The 18,080-nt window shown below is 38.0% G+C and overlaps 3 protein-coding genes across 4 annotated transcripts in view; 2 read left to right on the top strand and 1 right to left on the bottom strand.

Annotated features, from left to right (window-relative positions):
* The window catches only part of LOC136269191 (protein NLRC3-like), a 27,749-nt gene extending 9,669 nt beyond the window's left edge, over window positions 1-18,080 (top strand). The window contains exons 2-7 of one of the 2 annotated variants that reach the window (XM_066064686.1): window positions 10,696-10,737; window positions 13,742-14,020; window positions 14,068-14,364; window positions 14,416-15,846; window positions 16,972-17,109; window positions 17,596-18,080. In XM_066064686.1, coding sequence (XP_065920758.1) covers window positions 10,696-10,737; window positions 13,742-14,020; window positions 14,068-14,364; window positions 14,416-15,846; window positions 16,972-17,109; window positions 17,596-17,813 — 2,405 coding nt within the window. In that variant the 3' untranslated portion in view covers window positions 17,814-18,080. The remainder of the gene's footprint in view (window positions 1-10,695; window positions 10,738-13,741; window positions 14,021-14,067; window positions 14,365-14,415; window positions 15,847-16,971; window positions 17,110-17,595) is intronic. The other variant, XM_066064687.1, reaches the window with a different exon arrangement.
* Window positions 561-1,554, top strand: LOC136236929 (uncharacterized). Its single transcript, XM_066027159.1, has 2 exons — window positions 561-888; window positions 936-1,554. Exons 1-2 carry the CDS (start codon window positions 562-564, stop codon window positions 1,539-1,541), a joined length of 933 nt encoding a protein of 310 aa, XP_065883231.1. The 5' UTR covers window position 561; the 3' UTR covers window positions 1,542-1,554.
* On the bottom strand, window positions 2,186-4,301 carry LOC136236928 (uncharacterized). The gene is made up of 6 exons (XM_066027158.1): window positions 3,938-4,301; window positions 3,246-3,677; window positions 3,056-3,199; window positions 2,833-3,006; window positions 2,600-2,781; window positions 2,186-2,557 (listed from the first exon to the last, which is right to left on the bottom strand). Exons 2-6 carry the CDS (start codon window positions 3,610-3,612, stop codon window positions 2,186-2,188), a joined length of 1,239 nt encoding a protein of 412 aa, XP_065883230.1. The 5' UTR covers window positions 3,613-3,677; window positions 3,938-4,301.

Genomic DNA, 18,080 nt, shown 5'->3' with positions numbered 1-18,080 from the left:
GTGTTTGTTGTTCATCCAATGAAACCATATTAGCATTAATTTTCCCTATCCTTGAGTAGCATATTTAGATACGCAACTTATGTAAGTGCTTACACTCATGTGACTTCACTATAGGTTCAATATCACGTCTATTAATGTAATCTTAGTTGATTAATCATAACAATCAAGCACCGAGACTACACTTCTTAACAATATGATTTTTACTCAACCACGACACACCCTGTTATTATTGCCCTAGCTGTATTCATAATGCTAGCACAATGAAAATATGAAATAGTGATACATCTCCTGGTACAGTACTGTAGGTGAAGGCTGACTCTTGATACAGCAATCACCCTAATAGAACAGTCACACATGTATAGCTGTATACTATAACAAAAAAAAAACAAGCAAACTAGTATATTAAAAATTATTAATTTAAAAATGAATTAGGGATCCAAGCAATAACAGTTGTGAAACAAGAGATGAATGATAGTATTACAACTTAATAAGTACTTCCAGTGATATACAATGAACAAACCAACACCAATCACCAGGGGGGGTAGGTCATGATGCGTGCTGATGTGCTTTTGGCCGCATGATAAACGCGAGATAAAAATGGCGGACAGCGAAGACCTTGCTGTGCATTTCGTGCCCAAGGAGTTTCGACCTGGCGACGGTTCTAACGATGAAGACGATGAAGTTTGGGTGAATTCAATTGGAGATCCGTTTATGTATGTCATACCGAGTTTTGATGTGCTTGCGGTGGAATTAAGGCAAATTCCAATCAGTGGTTACAGCAAAATAGACGGAGAAGAAAAACACATGGGTTTGTTTATAAGAAATGATGATTCCCTCTGCAGGGCATACCCTAGCTTGATGGTCATAAAGGATTTCACTATAATCGAGGTAAGTATGGCTATTAACATGAATACAATATTAATAAAATTTTATAGGAAAGAGAATTCCAAGTTAGTGTTGATACATCTGGCTTGAGTCTTCCTGCTCAAGGCGTGATGGTTGTGTGGAAGTGGGAATGGCAAGATGATATTGACCATGTTTCAGAGACATCATCAGAGGGTATTACTGCTATCAACCCGGATATTGAAAGCTGCTGTGACGAAGATGAGGATAACAAAGAGGATGATGAGTCCAATGACGGTGATGACTCAAGAACACACACAGTAACCTTCAAGTGTATTGGAACTACACATCATGTGGATGCCCAAGACACTTTGTGTAGAGCTAGCAAATTGCTTAACAAAAGTGAACATGTTCCAGTCAACATAATTCCTGAACCAGATAACCCTTATGACAGTAAAGCCATTGCTTTTAAGTGTTTTGTTGATGGAGCTTGGAATAGGATCGGCTACATAGTCAAGGAAGCATTAGAAAGTGTGCATTCTGCACGTGACCAAAGAAGCATCGCAGCAGTTGAATTTTCCTGGATCAAATACTTAATAACCTGGCCTAGATCTGGACCTGGCTATTATGCCGGTATCAACATTACAATTTATGGACAGTGGCCAGTTGTAGTTGTCAATTGTGCAAGCACCAGATAAGTTTTCATGATTAATAAACATGATATTAAACATAAGAATGGTCCAATAAATGAACTGGTCCACCAGGTGGTGGAGGTAGTTCTAATGGCAAATTATGAAATTTTGGCCTGACTGCTAAACTCCCTCTTACAGGCATAGTAGCACGACGAGGTGCAAAGGCACTTGGCTGCTCTCTCCTTGGAACTCTCTTTTTCGCTGGCGGTTTTGAAGCTGTGGTATCAAAACATGGCAAATTCCCTTCGTAGTACCTAAGTGTAACAATAAAACAATATTTGGGTCTAGATATCTTAACTGTAATATAGTACCTAGAATGAGCAGAAGTGTAGTAATAAAATGGTAGATCAGAGTCCAGGCGTTTTGTAAATTCCCCGTACACTTTACGAAGGTTGAATTTTACTTGTTTTGATGTAAAATTCTGCCCAATGTTGTCCCTCATCATTGAGAAAAAGCACTCAACATCGTCCGTGGTAGAGGCTCTGGGATGTTCTTTATTTCTGTTACCACACATCACCTCTCTTCTGTGCCATTCCCGTCCTTCAATATTGGTGATCATAGCTACAAGTGTTTCCTTAAAAAAAACCCAATATATTGTTTATGTTTCTGTAAATGATTACTGTCAAATACCTACATTTTATTCTGTACATTTACCTGTTGACCTCCAATAAACTGAAATCGTACTCTTCCTGGTGCCACGGCATGAGCTCATTGAGTATCATGTTATACAACTGGTAGTTGTACTTGGATCGCTCCCTTTCTTTAAGACCACGTTCATCATTTGCTCTTCTCCAATTCCTTAGGGTCTTTATGTAGTTAGCCTCGAACTGGTATCCTTTGCCAACCATAAATCTCTCTAGGTCAGGATTAAATAGACGTTCAGCGTCCACGACTGACTGTTTTCGTGAACCGGTCAATGCTGGATAGGTCAGATTGGATGCTGCTGGATCTTGCAGAGCTTCTACGTATCTTTCCAGCTTCAACTGGTTGGGACCACCGCTCCGGGTATGGTTGGCAATTCTCTATGGGCTATGTATCAAGCTATGACATGTATTTTTGTTTACCTTGAGAAGATGGGCATCATCTTCTCGCTCATAAAAAACTCGATTAGTGTCCGGGTGTGTTTCAGGGACATGCATATAAGTTTGAAATGGTATTCCTTTTGAATTGTATTCCCTCACAGTTTTTGAAAACTCAAACTGTGTCAATACTGATTTGAGCTTGTCCTCAAAAGATTCAGTTTTACCTGCCACATTTTACTGTCACTGCACACCTATATTTGGTATGCACTATTCACCTTGCTTCCAATTGCAATATGTATAGCCATTCGGCACAGTCCTCCCACGTAAACGGTCAACAACATCTTCCATTGTAACATGTTGGTTCATCCTCCATTCCCACATCTCATTTAGGGTATCACTAGGAACAACCACATCATCATGTTCAGTTGTTATTGTACCATTGGCAAGTCCTATGTAAAAATTATAATTGCTGCAAACTTACAAAAGTTTCATACTAACTTCTAGGAGTCAGCATTGCTAGTAACCTTTTACGAGACAACCTGCTGTATTTATTGCGGACATCACAACGAATCTGAAGCACAGAAAGGGGACACGTGTACCCCTTTGTGCGCAGGTAATTGAATTCTCTGTCACTAACAAACCCTAGAGAAAATAATGAAAATTGTGACATAGCAACCATTAAACATACCAGAAACTTTCATCCCATATTGTGTCATTTGTCTACATAATGCTGACACTAGATTACGTATATCCTTCTCCTTAAGGCCAGCATAAGGAACACACTGCACAGGTACAGCATATGGCTTCCTGTTACGCTGTTCTGCACTGATCATTAATACAAATACGTGACTGGCTGGTACTCTTTTAAAGTGCTCTACTCTCTTGACAAACTGCAGCAATCTTGACCGAATAGAGGTTAATTTGTTTGGAACATTATGCAGCTGAAATAAGTCAGCAGTACAATGTTCGATGCAAGCAGGAATGTCTCCACAAATTCCACGTCCTTCACTAAATATCCACTTCAGTTCTTCTACATCCCAAGAAAGATTAAACATAGTTTGATCTGTTCTGCTACCATCCTTTAGTTTTTCTTCATATGCAGTGTTCGCTGTTTGTAATTCTGTAAATGTGCTGATTTTAATTTAGGAAATAAAACACTGTATAGCTGGATATGTTCAAGGGTATTTAAATGTCACATTCTTTGCAACATTGACAACAAATTTTGCAAAATATGTAGGTTAAACAAATGGCCAGGAATGTGTAGCAACAAGACCAGTGGAAAAAAATCTGTAAAAATAACCACTCAAGGTGCATTAGCAAGCTTCGCTAAAACAATACTCCGGTGTAAATATCCAGCTATACAATAGTACAGATACATACCTTGGGAAACAAACTTCAGCTCATTTTTGATGACATCCAATTCATGACTAAGGTCAGACTTTGTTTCTCTACCAGTGACTTATGTAGGCCAACACTGTCAATTGCCTCCATTCTTAGCTTATATCTATTGTACTCTTGTTGCAACTTCCCATCATTCAAGTCAACGTCTCCTGACCATTCACCAGAAGTCGACTGCCATAGACCCTTATCAATGTCAGTTCCGTCCCCTTTCAACCACCAGTGTACACCTGGATTTATCTTAGCTACTTTCTCAAGCACCATTGTCTGTAATATAAAATGTAGGACATGTATCAACTGTCTATAAGCACACCTGAATGTTTGTCCCTATTGTAAAGTCACCATATTCAACATTCCGCCGGAGTGTGCGTTCCGAGATAGCAGGGATGTTCACTAACGTCTTAAAGAGTTGAATAAGCAATTTAATAATTACGCGTGAAATAAGTATATATACCTTGCTTGGTTCCTTTGTTATTGCACTCTCATTTGACTGTGCTATAGACACATAACTCCACATAGGACCACTAAATATGCGACACCACTTTGTCCCAAACAAATTATACATTGTTTCCAACCATAGCCGATAGTCTGGTGGGCACTTTAGCTGAGTATACATAGACAACAATGTGATCACAAATAACAGCAGTGAATTAACTCACTTCATTGACATGTTCAGCATTAAAGAAGTTGATAGTGTGCTCAATCAAACCCATTGGCATACGCTTGGCTGGTAGAAGAGAGTCTGATTCATCAGCTCTCATAGATCCAAGCGCCCGTGCTAATAAATATATTACATTAGCTCGATTGCAGTCTAGAAGATGCACCATTCCAGCAGCTGCTAACTCAAGGAAATCTGAAGGTACCTTAATGTTGTGTTTTTCTTGCATAGCCTTGCAAAACAACTGTGAAAGAACTGTAAACTTTTGCTCCAGTAGAAGTGTCTCGTTCCACAAGTGTTGGACATTAGATGTAGATACTGGTGATGGTTGATGTGAAACATCCATTACTGAGACTGAGGTTTGGTAACCCAATGGTGGCAGTGTGATTGGCAAGTATGTCGAAACTAGTTGAGAATGAGTAGGCAATAAACATGGTACCTGAGATTGACCGAATAGTGCAGTTATCGATGACGGTATAACCTGTGGCAATGTAACTGATAAATGATGTGGCATTGTCGTCACACAGATTGGTGGACGATGTGCTGTTGTCACTACACAGGATAGTGGACGATGAGGTGTTGTCACTACACAGGATAGTGGACGATGAGGTGTTGTCACAACACAGGTTGGTGGACAATGAGGTGTTATCACTACACAGGTTGGTGGATGATAAGGTGTTGCCGATACACAGGTTGGTGGACGATAAGGTGTTGCCGTTACACAGGTTGGTGGACGATAAGGTGTTGCCGTTACACAGGTTGGTGGACGATAAGGTGTTGCCGTTACACAGGTTGGTGGACAATAAGGTGTTGCCGTTACACAGGTTGGTGGATGATGTGCTGTTGTCCTTACACAGGTTGGTGGATGATGAGGTGTTGTTGTAAAACAGGTTAGTGGGCGATGAGGTGTTGTCATTATACAAGTCAGCTGAGGTTGACTAGGTGACTGGGATATCAATGGCAATATAGGTGGTGGACAATCAGTTGGCGTAAATGTCACTCGTGACTGGTTAACACTACACGACACACTTACTGTAGGCTGTACAAGTAATGATGGTGGCTGTTCAGACGAGCTATGCACAGGAGTAAAGAGATCTGCTGGCATAAGGCAAACCATTGTTCTGCACGATGATCCTATCAATGAAAATCATTTAAAAAGCAACAGTTTTATCAGTCATTGCAATACTTACCAGTGCGATGATGAATAGTTTTTGATTCTTGCTGAACAAAAGCAGCTGCTCGATTCCAATATTCCATGTGCTTGTGCATCACCTTTCCACCACTTTCTTGCCATACAAATCTTACAAGGGCACACTTCTCTGATTCAGACCACTTTATTGGGCATCCTTTATTCTGTACTCTAGGGACTTCTGCTGGAAACAACACTCTAGGATGAGTTCGACCTCTGATCCTTGAAACCCTATCACCCTTAGAGTTCGGGGTACCAATCTGGATATAGTTTAACATAGACGGCAGCATGTCTTCGTCGGAAATCCTCCCAGCGTTTCCTTCGGCCATATTTGGCCCTGTTCTCCGTGGTTCTTCTCGTACACAGAGTAGCTATAGAAGAGTTCCAATTATTGCACAATTCTTATTATCTTCCTTATTCGAATGGGTTAGATGGGCTAGGTAGATTATATGATTAATAACGCAATGAAGATTCAGATCTCACCACAGGATTAGTTCAGCTCTCAACACACCAGACTATTAGATTAGTGGTCCAATGACTCAGTGGGGCGCCGCAATTATTTTTACGTATGATACGCGTCATGACCTACCCCCCCTGACCAATCACTCCTACCAGAACTCCACAATAGAGGTTTGGCAGCTGGGTATAGGTAAATCCTTGAAGATAGAATTCTTAATTGAGGGCCCCTCTCCTGTTATGCTTATTCTCTACCCATTGCCTTTGGTAGAGAAGTGTACAAGGGTGTATTTATCTCTATGCAATGGCGGATCTAGAAATTTTCAGAGGGGGTTTCAGATTCCACTCAACTTCAGCCTAGCTGTAAGTCAAAGACCAAAAAAAAAAGTCACAACCTGCTGTATAACGTTATAATTGTGATTTCAAAGGCTAAACTATGAAGTTTTTTGCCACTAGAGAACCCTTTTATAACACACGTGGTGATTTTATCACTGACACGACGACTCGTCAATGAATTTGGGGCGCATGCTATTTTTCAGCTGAAACCATTGCAACCCCCCTGTATCCGCCACTGCTATGACAAAGCTTAGCCCCTTCAGCTTGGGGGAGAATGAGTGAGAAGAGCCCCTTCCACTACACCCAGCCACCTCACGGAAAAGTGAGGGGGACTCACTTAACCAGAGAAATAAAATAAAAATTGATAACCACAATATCTATAGCTATCACTATCAGTACTGAAATACTTTACAAAGTTATCTTCAAACAAAAACACTATGAATGGATTGAATTGAATTAGTAATAAATGACATATTTGGAGTTTTATAATGGCCAGTTTAGTAGGTGACCTTAGTACACAGTGACTGATTCAATGTACAAAGATTTGAATTCAACACAAGAAAGGCAGCTAGGATATCTGAGCTAAGGATCCTGATTTAGGTTATTGTAATCTATCGTCCTGGAGAATCTTTGGTAACTACTGCTTACAAAATGTGTAGCTTGTGCCTCAGTTAGCAAAGGATTGCCGAAACTAGTAGTTGCACCTTTATAGCTCCCTGTTACTTGATCCATCCACAGCTGCTACTTCATTAATAAAGAAGAATCTCTGTTGAGGTACTACCATACTTAATATAGCAACTCATTCGAGACTGCCTGTGTAGGACCAGTTTCCAGTAGTGCAGTCCATTTACCAGTTGTGAGGTTATATCCCATTGTTGTTGAAACTTCAATTTCAGTGGCACAGTTATGTAAAGCATGAGGTAGTTGCTGAAAGTAGAAACATTGAACAAAACTATGACTTTACCGTAACGATTTATTATAGCAACAAAATCTGGTTGCACATAGAGGGAATTCACGGGCAGGGTGGGCCAATTCCACCTTCTCACACAGTTCCCACAACTACATGCGTGTGCACACAATAAGGGTTGGTTATTCTAATAACTGCCCTCTGCAAGCCGCGTGCCCCTCCATTCTTAATAACCTTGTTTGACTAAAGTTAGCCTTCATATAGCTCGGTGGGAAAATCCCTACCTTGGCATTGAACAAAGCATGCCAATGTAGGGATTTTCCCACTGAGCTATCATTAATCTCTTGTTTCACTACTTTTTTATTGCTTGGATCCCTACTTCATTTTTAAATTGAAATTTTTTAATATACTATGTTCTTAAGTTCACTATAAATTTGATAAATATCCACAGTTATGAACATTTGAAGATTGAGATTTGTTCATACACTCCCTGTGGCTTCATGGTAAACCGAGCATAGAAATAACTTGAAAAATCGGTGTGTACATAGGCTGTTATTTCATCAGTGTCTTTTGTTAGTTTGAAAAACAATGAATGGAGTTACAGCAACAAGTACACAAAAAATTGAAATTTTCAACTAGAGTAGGGACAATAGCACATCGATAAAATGTACTGATACATGCTGGAGTACTGCACGATATTAAATCACAGTAAAACAAAAAAGAAGTGTTATATCCCTACTGGGCTCTTCTTTATCGATGTTATTATCTCTACTATACTTAAAAATTTGTGCACTTGTTTGTTAACTTTTTTTGCAAGATAAAATTATGACTGGTGAACCCACGCATACCGCATCAAAAGAAAAAAATGGCGCCATGCACCCCAGCTACCAATTACTGTCTGAAAAGTGAAGTATCCATTACGCTTTGTTGTCAGTTACGTTCAACCCGTTACACAGCATTAAACTGTTCAAAAAGCACCTCTGCAATCAAAGTAGCGACTATGAAAAATACAAATGATTTTCATTACAAAGGGAAGCCATCACATACTACCACCAAATCAATACCTTTTGCTTGTCAACCAAGACAGGAGAACACTGGTAAGTTCATAAAAAATGCATTATACGTACTGCAGTATGCCGAAAGGCACATGTCTGGCTGAACTGAAATCGAACAGTGAAAAAATCAAGCCTGTAGCCTTAGCTGTTATTTAGTTACGCTTGTTTGAAGGCATCAGTTAGTAAGTCAGTCAGTAGAAAATTCTGTTTAATAATTTTTTTTGTTTGCTTGTTTTTGAATTCCGTAGTTGAAAGCGTTTCGGGCCAATCTGAAACTTTGTTTGAGTTAGTTTTACCTAACCAGTACTGCCTCATTGTCGTCAGGGAAAACTGAAGCTGGTTTTTGGGTGATGCTTTTTCGTGGGCCACGCCTAAACCTTTGCAGTACTATCGCACTTCTAAAATTAAGGGATCAAGATACTCTAATAGAGCAGTCAATGCAGGATAATAGAACAGTCAATGCCGGATAAACTAGTGCACAAAAATTTTGGAAAAAAATTTACACCCCTACCCGCCCCCCATACCAGGATATGAACCAGGGACCTCCACATCCACATCTTTAACATTGGCTGTTTTCCTTGCTAAGTTTCTATTTTATATAAATGAATATTCTAGATAGCTTAAATCTGCTTATTGGTCTAAAATTTCAATAGATACTAGCACATAATATGTGACTGGATCTGCAAAAACCCGACACAATTGTGCATTTTTTGGATTCCTGTTTATTCAATATTTATAATTTACTTAGCCAAGTGTACCCTCTGGCAAAGTTTCAGCTTCATATGCCAATATATTTTGGAGTTACAATCTTGCGAAGTAGCAACAACAGAAAGATAGATTTATACAGCAAGTATAGGGAAAATATAAATTACAAGTGCTTACTAAAACAGTTGTAATTTATAAACGGAATGCTGTATCAAGTTGCACCATTGTGTTCCCCATGAATAGGGAAATCAAATACTGAGTAAGTTTTTCTGTTTATACCTTTCTTCATGCATACAAAGGTGAAGAAAGATTGATCACATACAATTGCTTCGACGTGACATAAACGAACGCCCATAACTTATGTGTCCTTGGGTCTACTGCAATGAAACAACTCCTCTTGAGTAGGCGAATAAGATGAAATCCAGGTTTCATTGTTAGTCCCTTCCCTCATTTAAAAAAAAAATCAAAAAATCAAAAAATTTACAGATTTTTCAATAATACGCAAATGCTTCACCCATGTATTCAGTGCCCATTGTATTCAATGCTTTATACTGCATGATTTAGGTTTGTGCAATTGTGTCAGGCTTTTGCAGATCCAGTAACATGGCAACAGATTATGATCTTATGTTCTGGTGTGTATGTTCATGCACTAATTCTGATATTAATTTAACAGAATAGTTTCTGTGCTCATTTTATTAAACCAGGCGTGCGCCCACAGTCGGCTGATTACTGAAATTGTTTTCGTAAAAACGTGTGTGTACCTACCTACCTATGTTTGTTTGTCCATATGTACCCACGTGAGCAAAAACGTTAAAAATGGAAGCAGCCAGGATGTAAGAATTGAAAGCTAAATTAAGCCTGTATTAAACTTCCACACACATAAATTTTGCTCTGAGGTGGTTTCTTCTTGGCGGTCTGAAATACAGGTATGGCGATTCTTCATATACTTCGTGAACAGTCTTCCCTTTCAGTTTTATAGATGTTTAACAACTTTAAAACAATGTTGAAGGCCCCTTAGGCTACCAGAGGTAGTGTATCCTTTGAGTTGAAAGAGGGGCAGCCTTGAGGCTTTCTCAATACAATTTTCATGAGAAAAAATGATAGACACACTATAAAACAGTTGAGAATATACTTTTGTGTGTAAAAGTGGTTTGTTTTAGTTACGCTTCCTTAGCAGTGCATAGCAACATAATTACTTAATTACAAAACAATCCATGAATTACGAAATACACTAAATTACAGTATTTTCACAATCCAAGTATCTAGCTGAATCAATAATAGCAATGGCATGAATGTAAACTAAATGGTTGATTAATTGCCTATTTAGTTAGAATGGGATAGCATTAATCACATGGGCACGTGAATTTTAGAAGTAGCATAACATCTTGTTTTATAGTATCTTGTTTTATAGTACAGATAATTGTTACATTACAGGTGACAGGATATCAACTAGTAAGGTGTTCCAACAGTTCTATGGGTCATTCCATACCGAATCAACAAAAAAAAATCCGGACCCCTTTTGATTTTCCTGAAATTTGGCACAAACATAGACCCTATCAAGAAACTTTCTCACACCAAAATTTGGCTCATTTCATTGGTCTCCCTTTAAGTTATGACCACTCAACGTTTCTGTTGAAAATGTCATTTTGCTTACAGGTCTTCAATAAAATGACCATAACTTTGCTTGTGATTGACGTAGACACTTCTGGTTTAGATTTTTGAAATGCATATTAAATTCTCTTTTAGGTGATATATGAAGGTTTATAATTGCTCAAAGGAAAAGGTCAAACCACAAAAATGTAGCTTTTTCCTTTGATCTTAATTTTCAAAAATATATATTCTTTAATTAAATTTATTTTTGGTTTACATGTTGCTCTAATACCCATCATTCACCACTGTGAGTTTAAAGTTGGGACCAATAGTAGATCATGAGTTATAACTATTAATGTGTAGCCTTGTAAACATTGCTGTTTGTATGGTATAAATAATTATGTGTATAGTAATTTCCAATACCAATTGCAAGTAAAGTATGTCAAAAATCATTTTATGCAACGAATTAGTTAGGGTTTGTATTGTAAAAGGCTCACTACAGTGAAACCATACTAACAAAGCCACTTTTAAATCTAAGAAAGTTTGTGCAGTAATAAGGCTGCCCATAAATAAAGGAGTCACTAATTATATTTTTGCTGTAAGTTCAGTGTCCTATATAAGAGGTGGCCACTATAAGAAGGTGGTCTTATTATAGAGGTAGCTATATTTATAGGGGGCTTACTGTACAACTAATGATATTTCCAATCTATTCTTTCAATCTTACTGTATTATGCCGCCACAGATTATGATGATAGTTTCCAATCTTATATTGTGTATAATAAGTTATAGTAACTGCAGGATGCAAACGATACAGTTATTTATACATTTATATGTATATACATGTAATGTGTTACTCTAATGCAACTATATGAAGCAACCACCTAGGCATTAAAACCAAGAAGTTTTGGATACCATTAAGACATGGCATTTTGATTAAACAATTTCCTATTTAAAGTTGGCCCTTGTAAATATATAATTATAAAGAGGTGGCCACTAAGATATGTTCTACTGTATATCACTTTGAATCATGCAGACTTTGAATGAGCATGCATACTACTGACTACTTAAAGGCCATCTTTATATGTTTGTACCTATAGACAATGTCTTTGCTGGAAAAATGTACACTTCTAAAACCACTACGCATTGTCTTACTCATCAAAAATTTGATGGAATAGAGTGGAACCCATGACCTGTCTTAGTGGCCACCTGTATAGAAAGGCCACCACTTCATAAGGGCCAATTTTAAATTACAGTTGCCTATATATACCGTAAAGCTTAAATATTTCGAAGGGAAATTTTTTTGCTGATTTTGCAGTTTTGGGTGTTACCAGTGAAAATTTTATGCTTGAAATATTTAGACCTCCATATATTTTAGGAGTGTTTGCAAATCCAAAAAAATTTTTTTGTAGCAACATTGCTCAACCTTGAAAAATTTGCCCCTCGAAATATTTAGGCTATACGGTACACTTATGCAACTGTATTAAGCAGCTACCTGCACATTAACTATCATTAAGGCCCAATAATTTTGGCCCTAAGGTAACTCCATACATCAACTGTATCATGATGAAACTATTTATTATAGTAATGTAGCTCATAATTTGATTCTATAATTGAGAATTGTAATATCATAGAAATGTTCCATAGAAATTGCTATGTGTTACATTGTACAAAAGATTCACTACAGCAATTGCACACTAAATCATGTAATATAGAAGAGTATCGTAGTAAAAGTTGAGACTGAAAGTGGTGCATATTGCATGATGGTCTGTACAATTATTCACATGTAACTTTGACATGCAACGAAATCTGATGCATTGATATCAGTACACAATTGAATCTTTGAAGGTGCAAGTTGAAAAGACTTTAAAGCCATTCTACTGCATCAGTCATTCATTACTACTCGTTAGAAAAGCTCTAGTAGATTACAATGTCTGTTAAGGGCCAACTTTAAGTTGTTCTAGTAAGGCATCTATACACATCAAACTATATAAATAGCCACCTGCATATTAAGGCCAAAAAGTTTGGTCCTGACTGGCCTAGACAGTTTCCACTATAGCTACATTTGTGTATCAAAATACGTGCTTGCATATCAATAATCAGCATTAAATACTAACAGTAGCAGTAGCAGTTGCTGTAGCTAGTGAAAATGTCATCAAGGCTACTATATAATAGACTTGGCGTCATAATCAGAAACAGTATATACAAGCTTGATTAGGGGTAAATTACATATTTAAGTCTGGGTTTTCTTACAAAGCATAAAAAAATGAACTTTACTTACAAACCAACAATGTATAAAATGATTGTGACATAGTATTAAATGATTGTGACATAGTATTATATAAAGTTACTTGCAATTGGTATTGCATCTTTACATACTTGAACCATACAAACAGCAATGTTTACAAGGCTACACATTAATAGTTATAACTCATGATCTACTATTGGTCCCAACTTTAAACTCACAGTGGTGAATGATGGGTATTAGAGCAACATGTAAACCAAAAATAAATTTAATTAAAGAATATATATTTTTGAAAATTAAGATCAAAGGAAAAAGCTACATTTTTGTGGTTTGACCTTTTCTTTTGAGCAATTATAAAACTTTATATATCACCTAAAAGAGAATGTAATAAGCATGTCAAAAATCTAAACCAGAAGTGTCTACATCAATCATAAGCAAAGTTATGGTCATTTTATTGAAGACATGTAAGTAAAATGAAATTTTCAACAGAAACTTTGAGTGGTCATAACTTAAAGGGAGACCAATGAAATGAGCCAAATTTTGGTGTAAGAAAGTTTCTTGATAGGGTCCATGTTTGTGCCAAATTTCATGAAAATCGAAAGGGGTCCGGATTTTTTTTTGTTGATTTGGTATGGAATGACCCCTATGCTAAATTGGTCAAAACACTACCAATGGATGATGCTATATTTATTGCAGAATTGTTCTCAGCCAATCTTCTTCCTGGTAATGTCAAAAATCAAGTGAAGTCAATGACCACACAAGCAGACAAGGCAACACACTTCCTGGATCATGTGATCCAGCCATCAGTGGCAACTGGTAGGCATTTTTGTGATCTTATTCAAGTGATGGAGGATAGTGAATATGGTGATGTGAAGGAGTTGGCCAAACTGATTAGAAGTAAATTGAATAATAAAGGAGTAGTGAATGGTTAGTTGATGTGATGGTTTTGCAGTTGTACTTGTAACGTTCTACAGATCCTTCTGCACATGAGTCTACTGTAAATTTCAGTCCAGGTGATGTTAGTAGATTAAAGGCCAGGTACCTCACTTATGTGTCCACTGACTGGCCACACTATTATGTTCAACTTGCTCTGGTGAAAGGAGAAAAGGTGACAAGAGCAGATAAGAACTTGGAAGAAATAACAAGACTAACATTGCAAGGGCAAATTGATGAAATATTATTGAAGAAGGAACAACTTGGTGAGCTGAGGGACATCTTCCACTACCAGAACAAACCTTGTCCTCGACTGATACTAATAATGGGAGGCCCAGGTAAGTATTACAAAATATCAGTACTATAGTGATGTAATATGAGTTATGCAGGCATAGGTAAGACAACCCTTGCCAATGAGATCTGTGTAAAGTGGGCAAGAGATGAGTTTTTAGCTAAGGACTTTGATATTGTAATCCTAATACCATTAAGATCAGTCCAACAAAGGTCAATTGAAGAAATGGTGATGGAGCACATTGGAAAGAAGGCCTATAAGCAAGTGAAGAAGTCAGCAGGTAATAGATGTCTACTGATATTGGAAGGATGGGATGAGATGGCAGCTATACGTCGAGATAATGATCCATTTTTAGTACGTTTAGTGAAAAACAATACATTGTTGGAGAAAGCTACAATAATGATCACGTCAAGACCACATGCTTGTGAGAAGCTGAATGCAGGCAGGAGAGTAGAAGTGGTGGGATTTGGTAAGAAAGAAATCCATGAGTTTGTGAAAAAGTCATTTCCCAAGGATATAAAATGTGTTGAAGAGTTTTCACAGCAGCTGAAGGAGTATCCTCATTTAGAGAGTTTATCATATGTGCCTATGAACTTAATGATGATAATTGATATATTTGAGTGTAGTGAGAGGAAGCTTCCATCCACCATTACGCAACTGTACCGACTGTTCATTGTGATGACACTACAGAGACAAGCTATGAAGGAGAAAGAAAGCCAAGTGTATTTAGATGTAGCAGCAGCTAAAAGAGCTGAGAAGTTATATCAATTATTAACAGGTGTTCCCAAAGAAATGGTGGAAACATTGTTAGTGTTGTGCAGTTTGGCTTATAATGGGCTCTTTTATACTTACCTTGATGGTGAAGTAATGTACAGTAACACAAAGGTCATATTTACCACAGAAGACTTGAAGGAGTGTGGCATAGAGGTAACAGCTGAGTGGGATGGGTATGGTCTTTTGAAAGCCACACACACTCACCAGTTACCCACAGACACTGTCACATACAATTTTGCCCATTTAACCATCCAGGAGTTTTTGTGTGCCATATACATTGCAACATTGTCTCAAGAAGAACAGCAACATCTATTTAGAACAGAATTTGATTTCTTAGGCAATATGTGGGTGTTTTGGTGTGGACTAACAGGATTGGCCTCAAATGAAATGTTCCTATTTGTATGTTCTAAGTTGTCATCAAAAGATTATAGTGATACAGTAATGACTCCCGTGAAGTGTTTATATGAGAGTCAGTGTGTCAGCCCATCTCAACCACCTGCCCCCATCACCCTAGGTATGGGTTGTAACAGTTTAGTACCTTATGACTGTGTTTGTTTGTCCTATGCATTGTCATGCTGTGCAGTTTCAAAGTTATACATAAATAGTTGTGATGTTGATGCCAATAAAGCTGAGTTGTTAGTAAAACATTATCCCGACAAGAACAGTACTGGTCAACTGCTGGAAGAATTGGACATTAGTGGTAATAATCTGAATATCGATGGACTGGTACACATAATGAAGATTGTGAAGACAAGTAAGCCCCAATTTTAGCTGTTGATACATATACCAGCATTGAAACCGGGTCCGGTCATCCGGGTCACATTTTCTCCGGGTCATCCGGGTCTGACCCGGTTTACAATTTATCCGGGTCTGACCCGGATTGGATCACGTGAGAAACAAAATCGTTCGTTTGATGACGTGGAAACTTATAAACGCTATTGCATTACCAACATATGCTCAGCCACGCCCATTTGTTAGTAAGTGCTCTTTTTTTTCTTTTCTTTTTAAAGAAAGAAGAACCGGCCCAAGTTGGCACTCCCATCCACCACACTCTACTCTACGCTAAGATGTTCTATAAAATGGGTTTAGCCTATTCCTACACCTACAGAGCTACTGAAACAGAACCTACAGAACACAGAATAGAAAAAAAAAAAAAGGAAATGGGGCTTAAATGGCCCCAAGACGCCCCTCCCCCAGTGCAAGGTCAACTGATGCTGGAACATGACCCTTAAAGGGATGACCAGAGGAGGAGCGAGAACCCCTTATGCACATGATGGCAGAGTGCAATAAGGAGAAGCCAAGACGGCAGCGAAGCCAGCTCATCACCCTACAGTAGGGTGATTTCCACTTACAAGATAGGAGGAAGGCCAGGCGCTTGTAAGCCACAGTGGTGGAGGCACCCATGCCTCCAGAGCGTTTGATTCGTGTTGAGTAAATATTGCAACTTCAGCCTAGCTGTAGGTTGAAGACCAAAAAAAAAAAAAGGTCTTCACCTACTGACAGTAGCTACCCCTCTTTGTTAGTAAGTGCAGTATGTAGCACGAAACTGAGGGTATCTATGGTGAGGGGTAGCTATTGTCAGTAGGTGAAGACATTTTTTTTTTTTTTTTTGGTCTTCAACCTACAGCTAGGCTGAAGTTGCAATATTTACTCAACACGAATCGAACGCTCAAAATGTAGACTTGTTCGCTCGCTCGAGACTAGCCGAAACACGTCTCGGCTTTAATTAATCCGGGTCAAATCCGGGTCAAATCCGGGTCAAATCTGGGTCAGTGGGCCATCCGGGTCAGCAGTAGTGACCCGGTTTCAACGTTGACATATACCACATCTTACTGAGTTGTATGTGATCGTGATCACTAATGTACTGTTGTTAATATAGGTAGTGTTTCATTAAAACAATTATGGTTTAATCACAATCCTATTGGTGATGATGGGATATCCTTGATATTACATGAAATTCAATGCAGCAAATTTCTGACTACATTGGACTTAGAAAGTTGTGATCTATCCACTAAAGGTATGTGACAACTATATACATGGATTATATAGGATAGCCATCCATGTAGGGAGTGGGCAATATACCATATTTAGTTGTATCGAATGCCTAAGTATTTAATACCAGATACCAACATACCAAGAATACCAGAAATTTTCAAATTATTTCAAACAGTATTATAGTAAGATTGGAGCAAAGAGCTGTGTAACTACTAGAAATTTGTTAATGGGAGACCAGTCAAATATGGGAGTGCTATTTTTCACCTCTGATGGAAAAAAAGGCTTGTTGGCTATCACCTCCAATTTTGTTTTCCCACTTGGAAGAGTAAGCACTGCTTAATCTACAATGATTGATGCAATAAAAGTTTATAAATATTTTGTGGGTATTTAGAAACACCACAATAAATATTGTGGTGTGATATTGATCAATACTGCCCATCCCTACAATGTAAATTAAATTATTATGATAGTAAACCAAATTTCCTGTAATGATACATGATCACTACAGGTGCCATTTGTATCAGTGAAGTGTTGGGGAAGTGTTCGCTACAAGTCCTTCACATGCCATACAACAACATTGGTGATGATGGCATCACTGCCATTGCAGGAGCACTTAATAGCACTCAGATTAGTGAACTTGATGTTATAGTACGAGTGGCATTACTTTCACTGGAGCAGAATCACTATCAACAGCATTACAATTCAACAACAGTATTGAGAAATTAGGCATTGAAGATAATCCAATCACCGAGGAGGGAGCTCGTTTGATATATGAGTCTACCACACATACTTTTGGAGGATATGGTGTGTGTCAAGAAGTGCGTATTGATTATGAAGTTAAAATAGATTTGGGAAGTGATGATACTAACAGCAGTTTTGGTGGCTTTTTTTCTGAACCAGACTTTTAAAACACTGTACAACATCCATTAGTTTATATTATATCATGATGATTATTGTTATAATTGGTAGCAGGCATGGTACAGTATCTCAAAT

Source organism: Dysidea avara, chromosome 10 (genome assembly GCF_963678975.1).
Source record: "Dysidea avara chromosome 10, odDysAvar1.4, whole genome shotgun sequence".
Taxonomy (NCBI): Eukaryota; Metazoa; Porifera; class Demospongiae; order Dictyoceratida; family Dysideidae; genus Dysidea; species Dysidea avara.
This window is presented reverse-complemented; position numbering and strand designations above follow the sequence as displayed.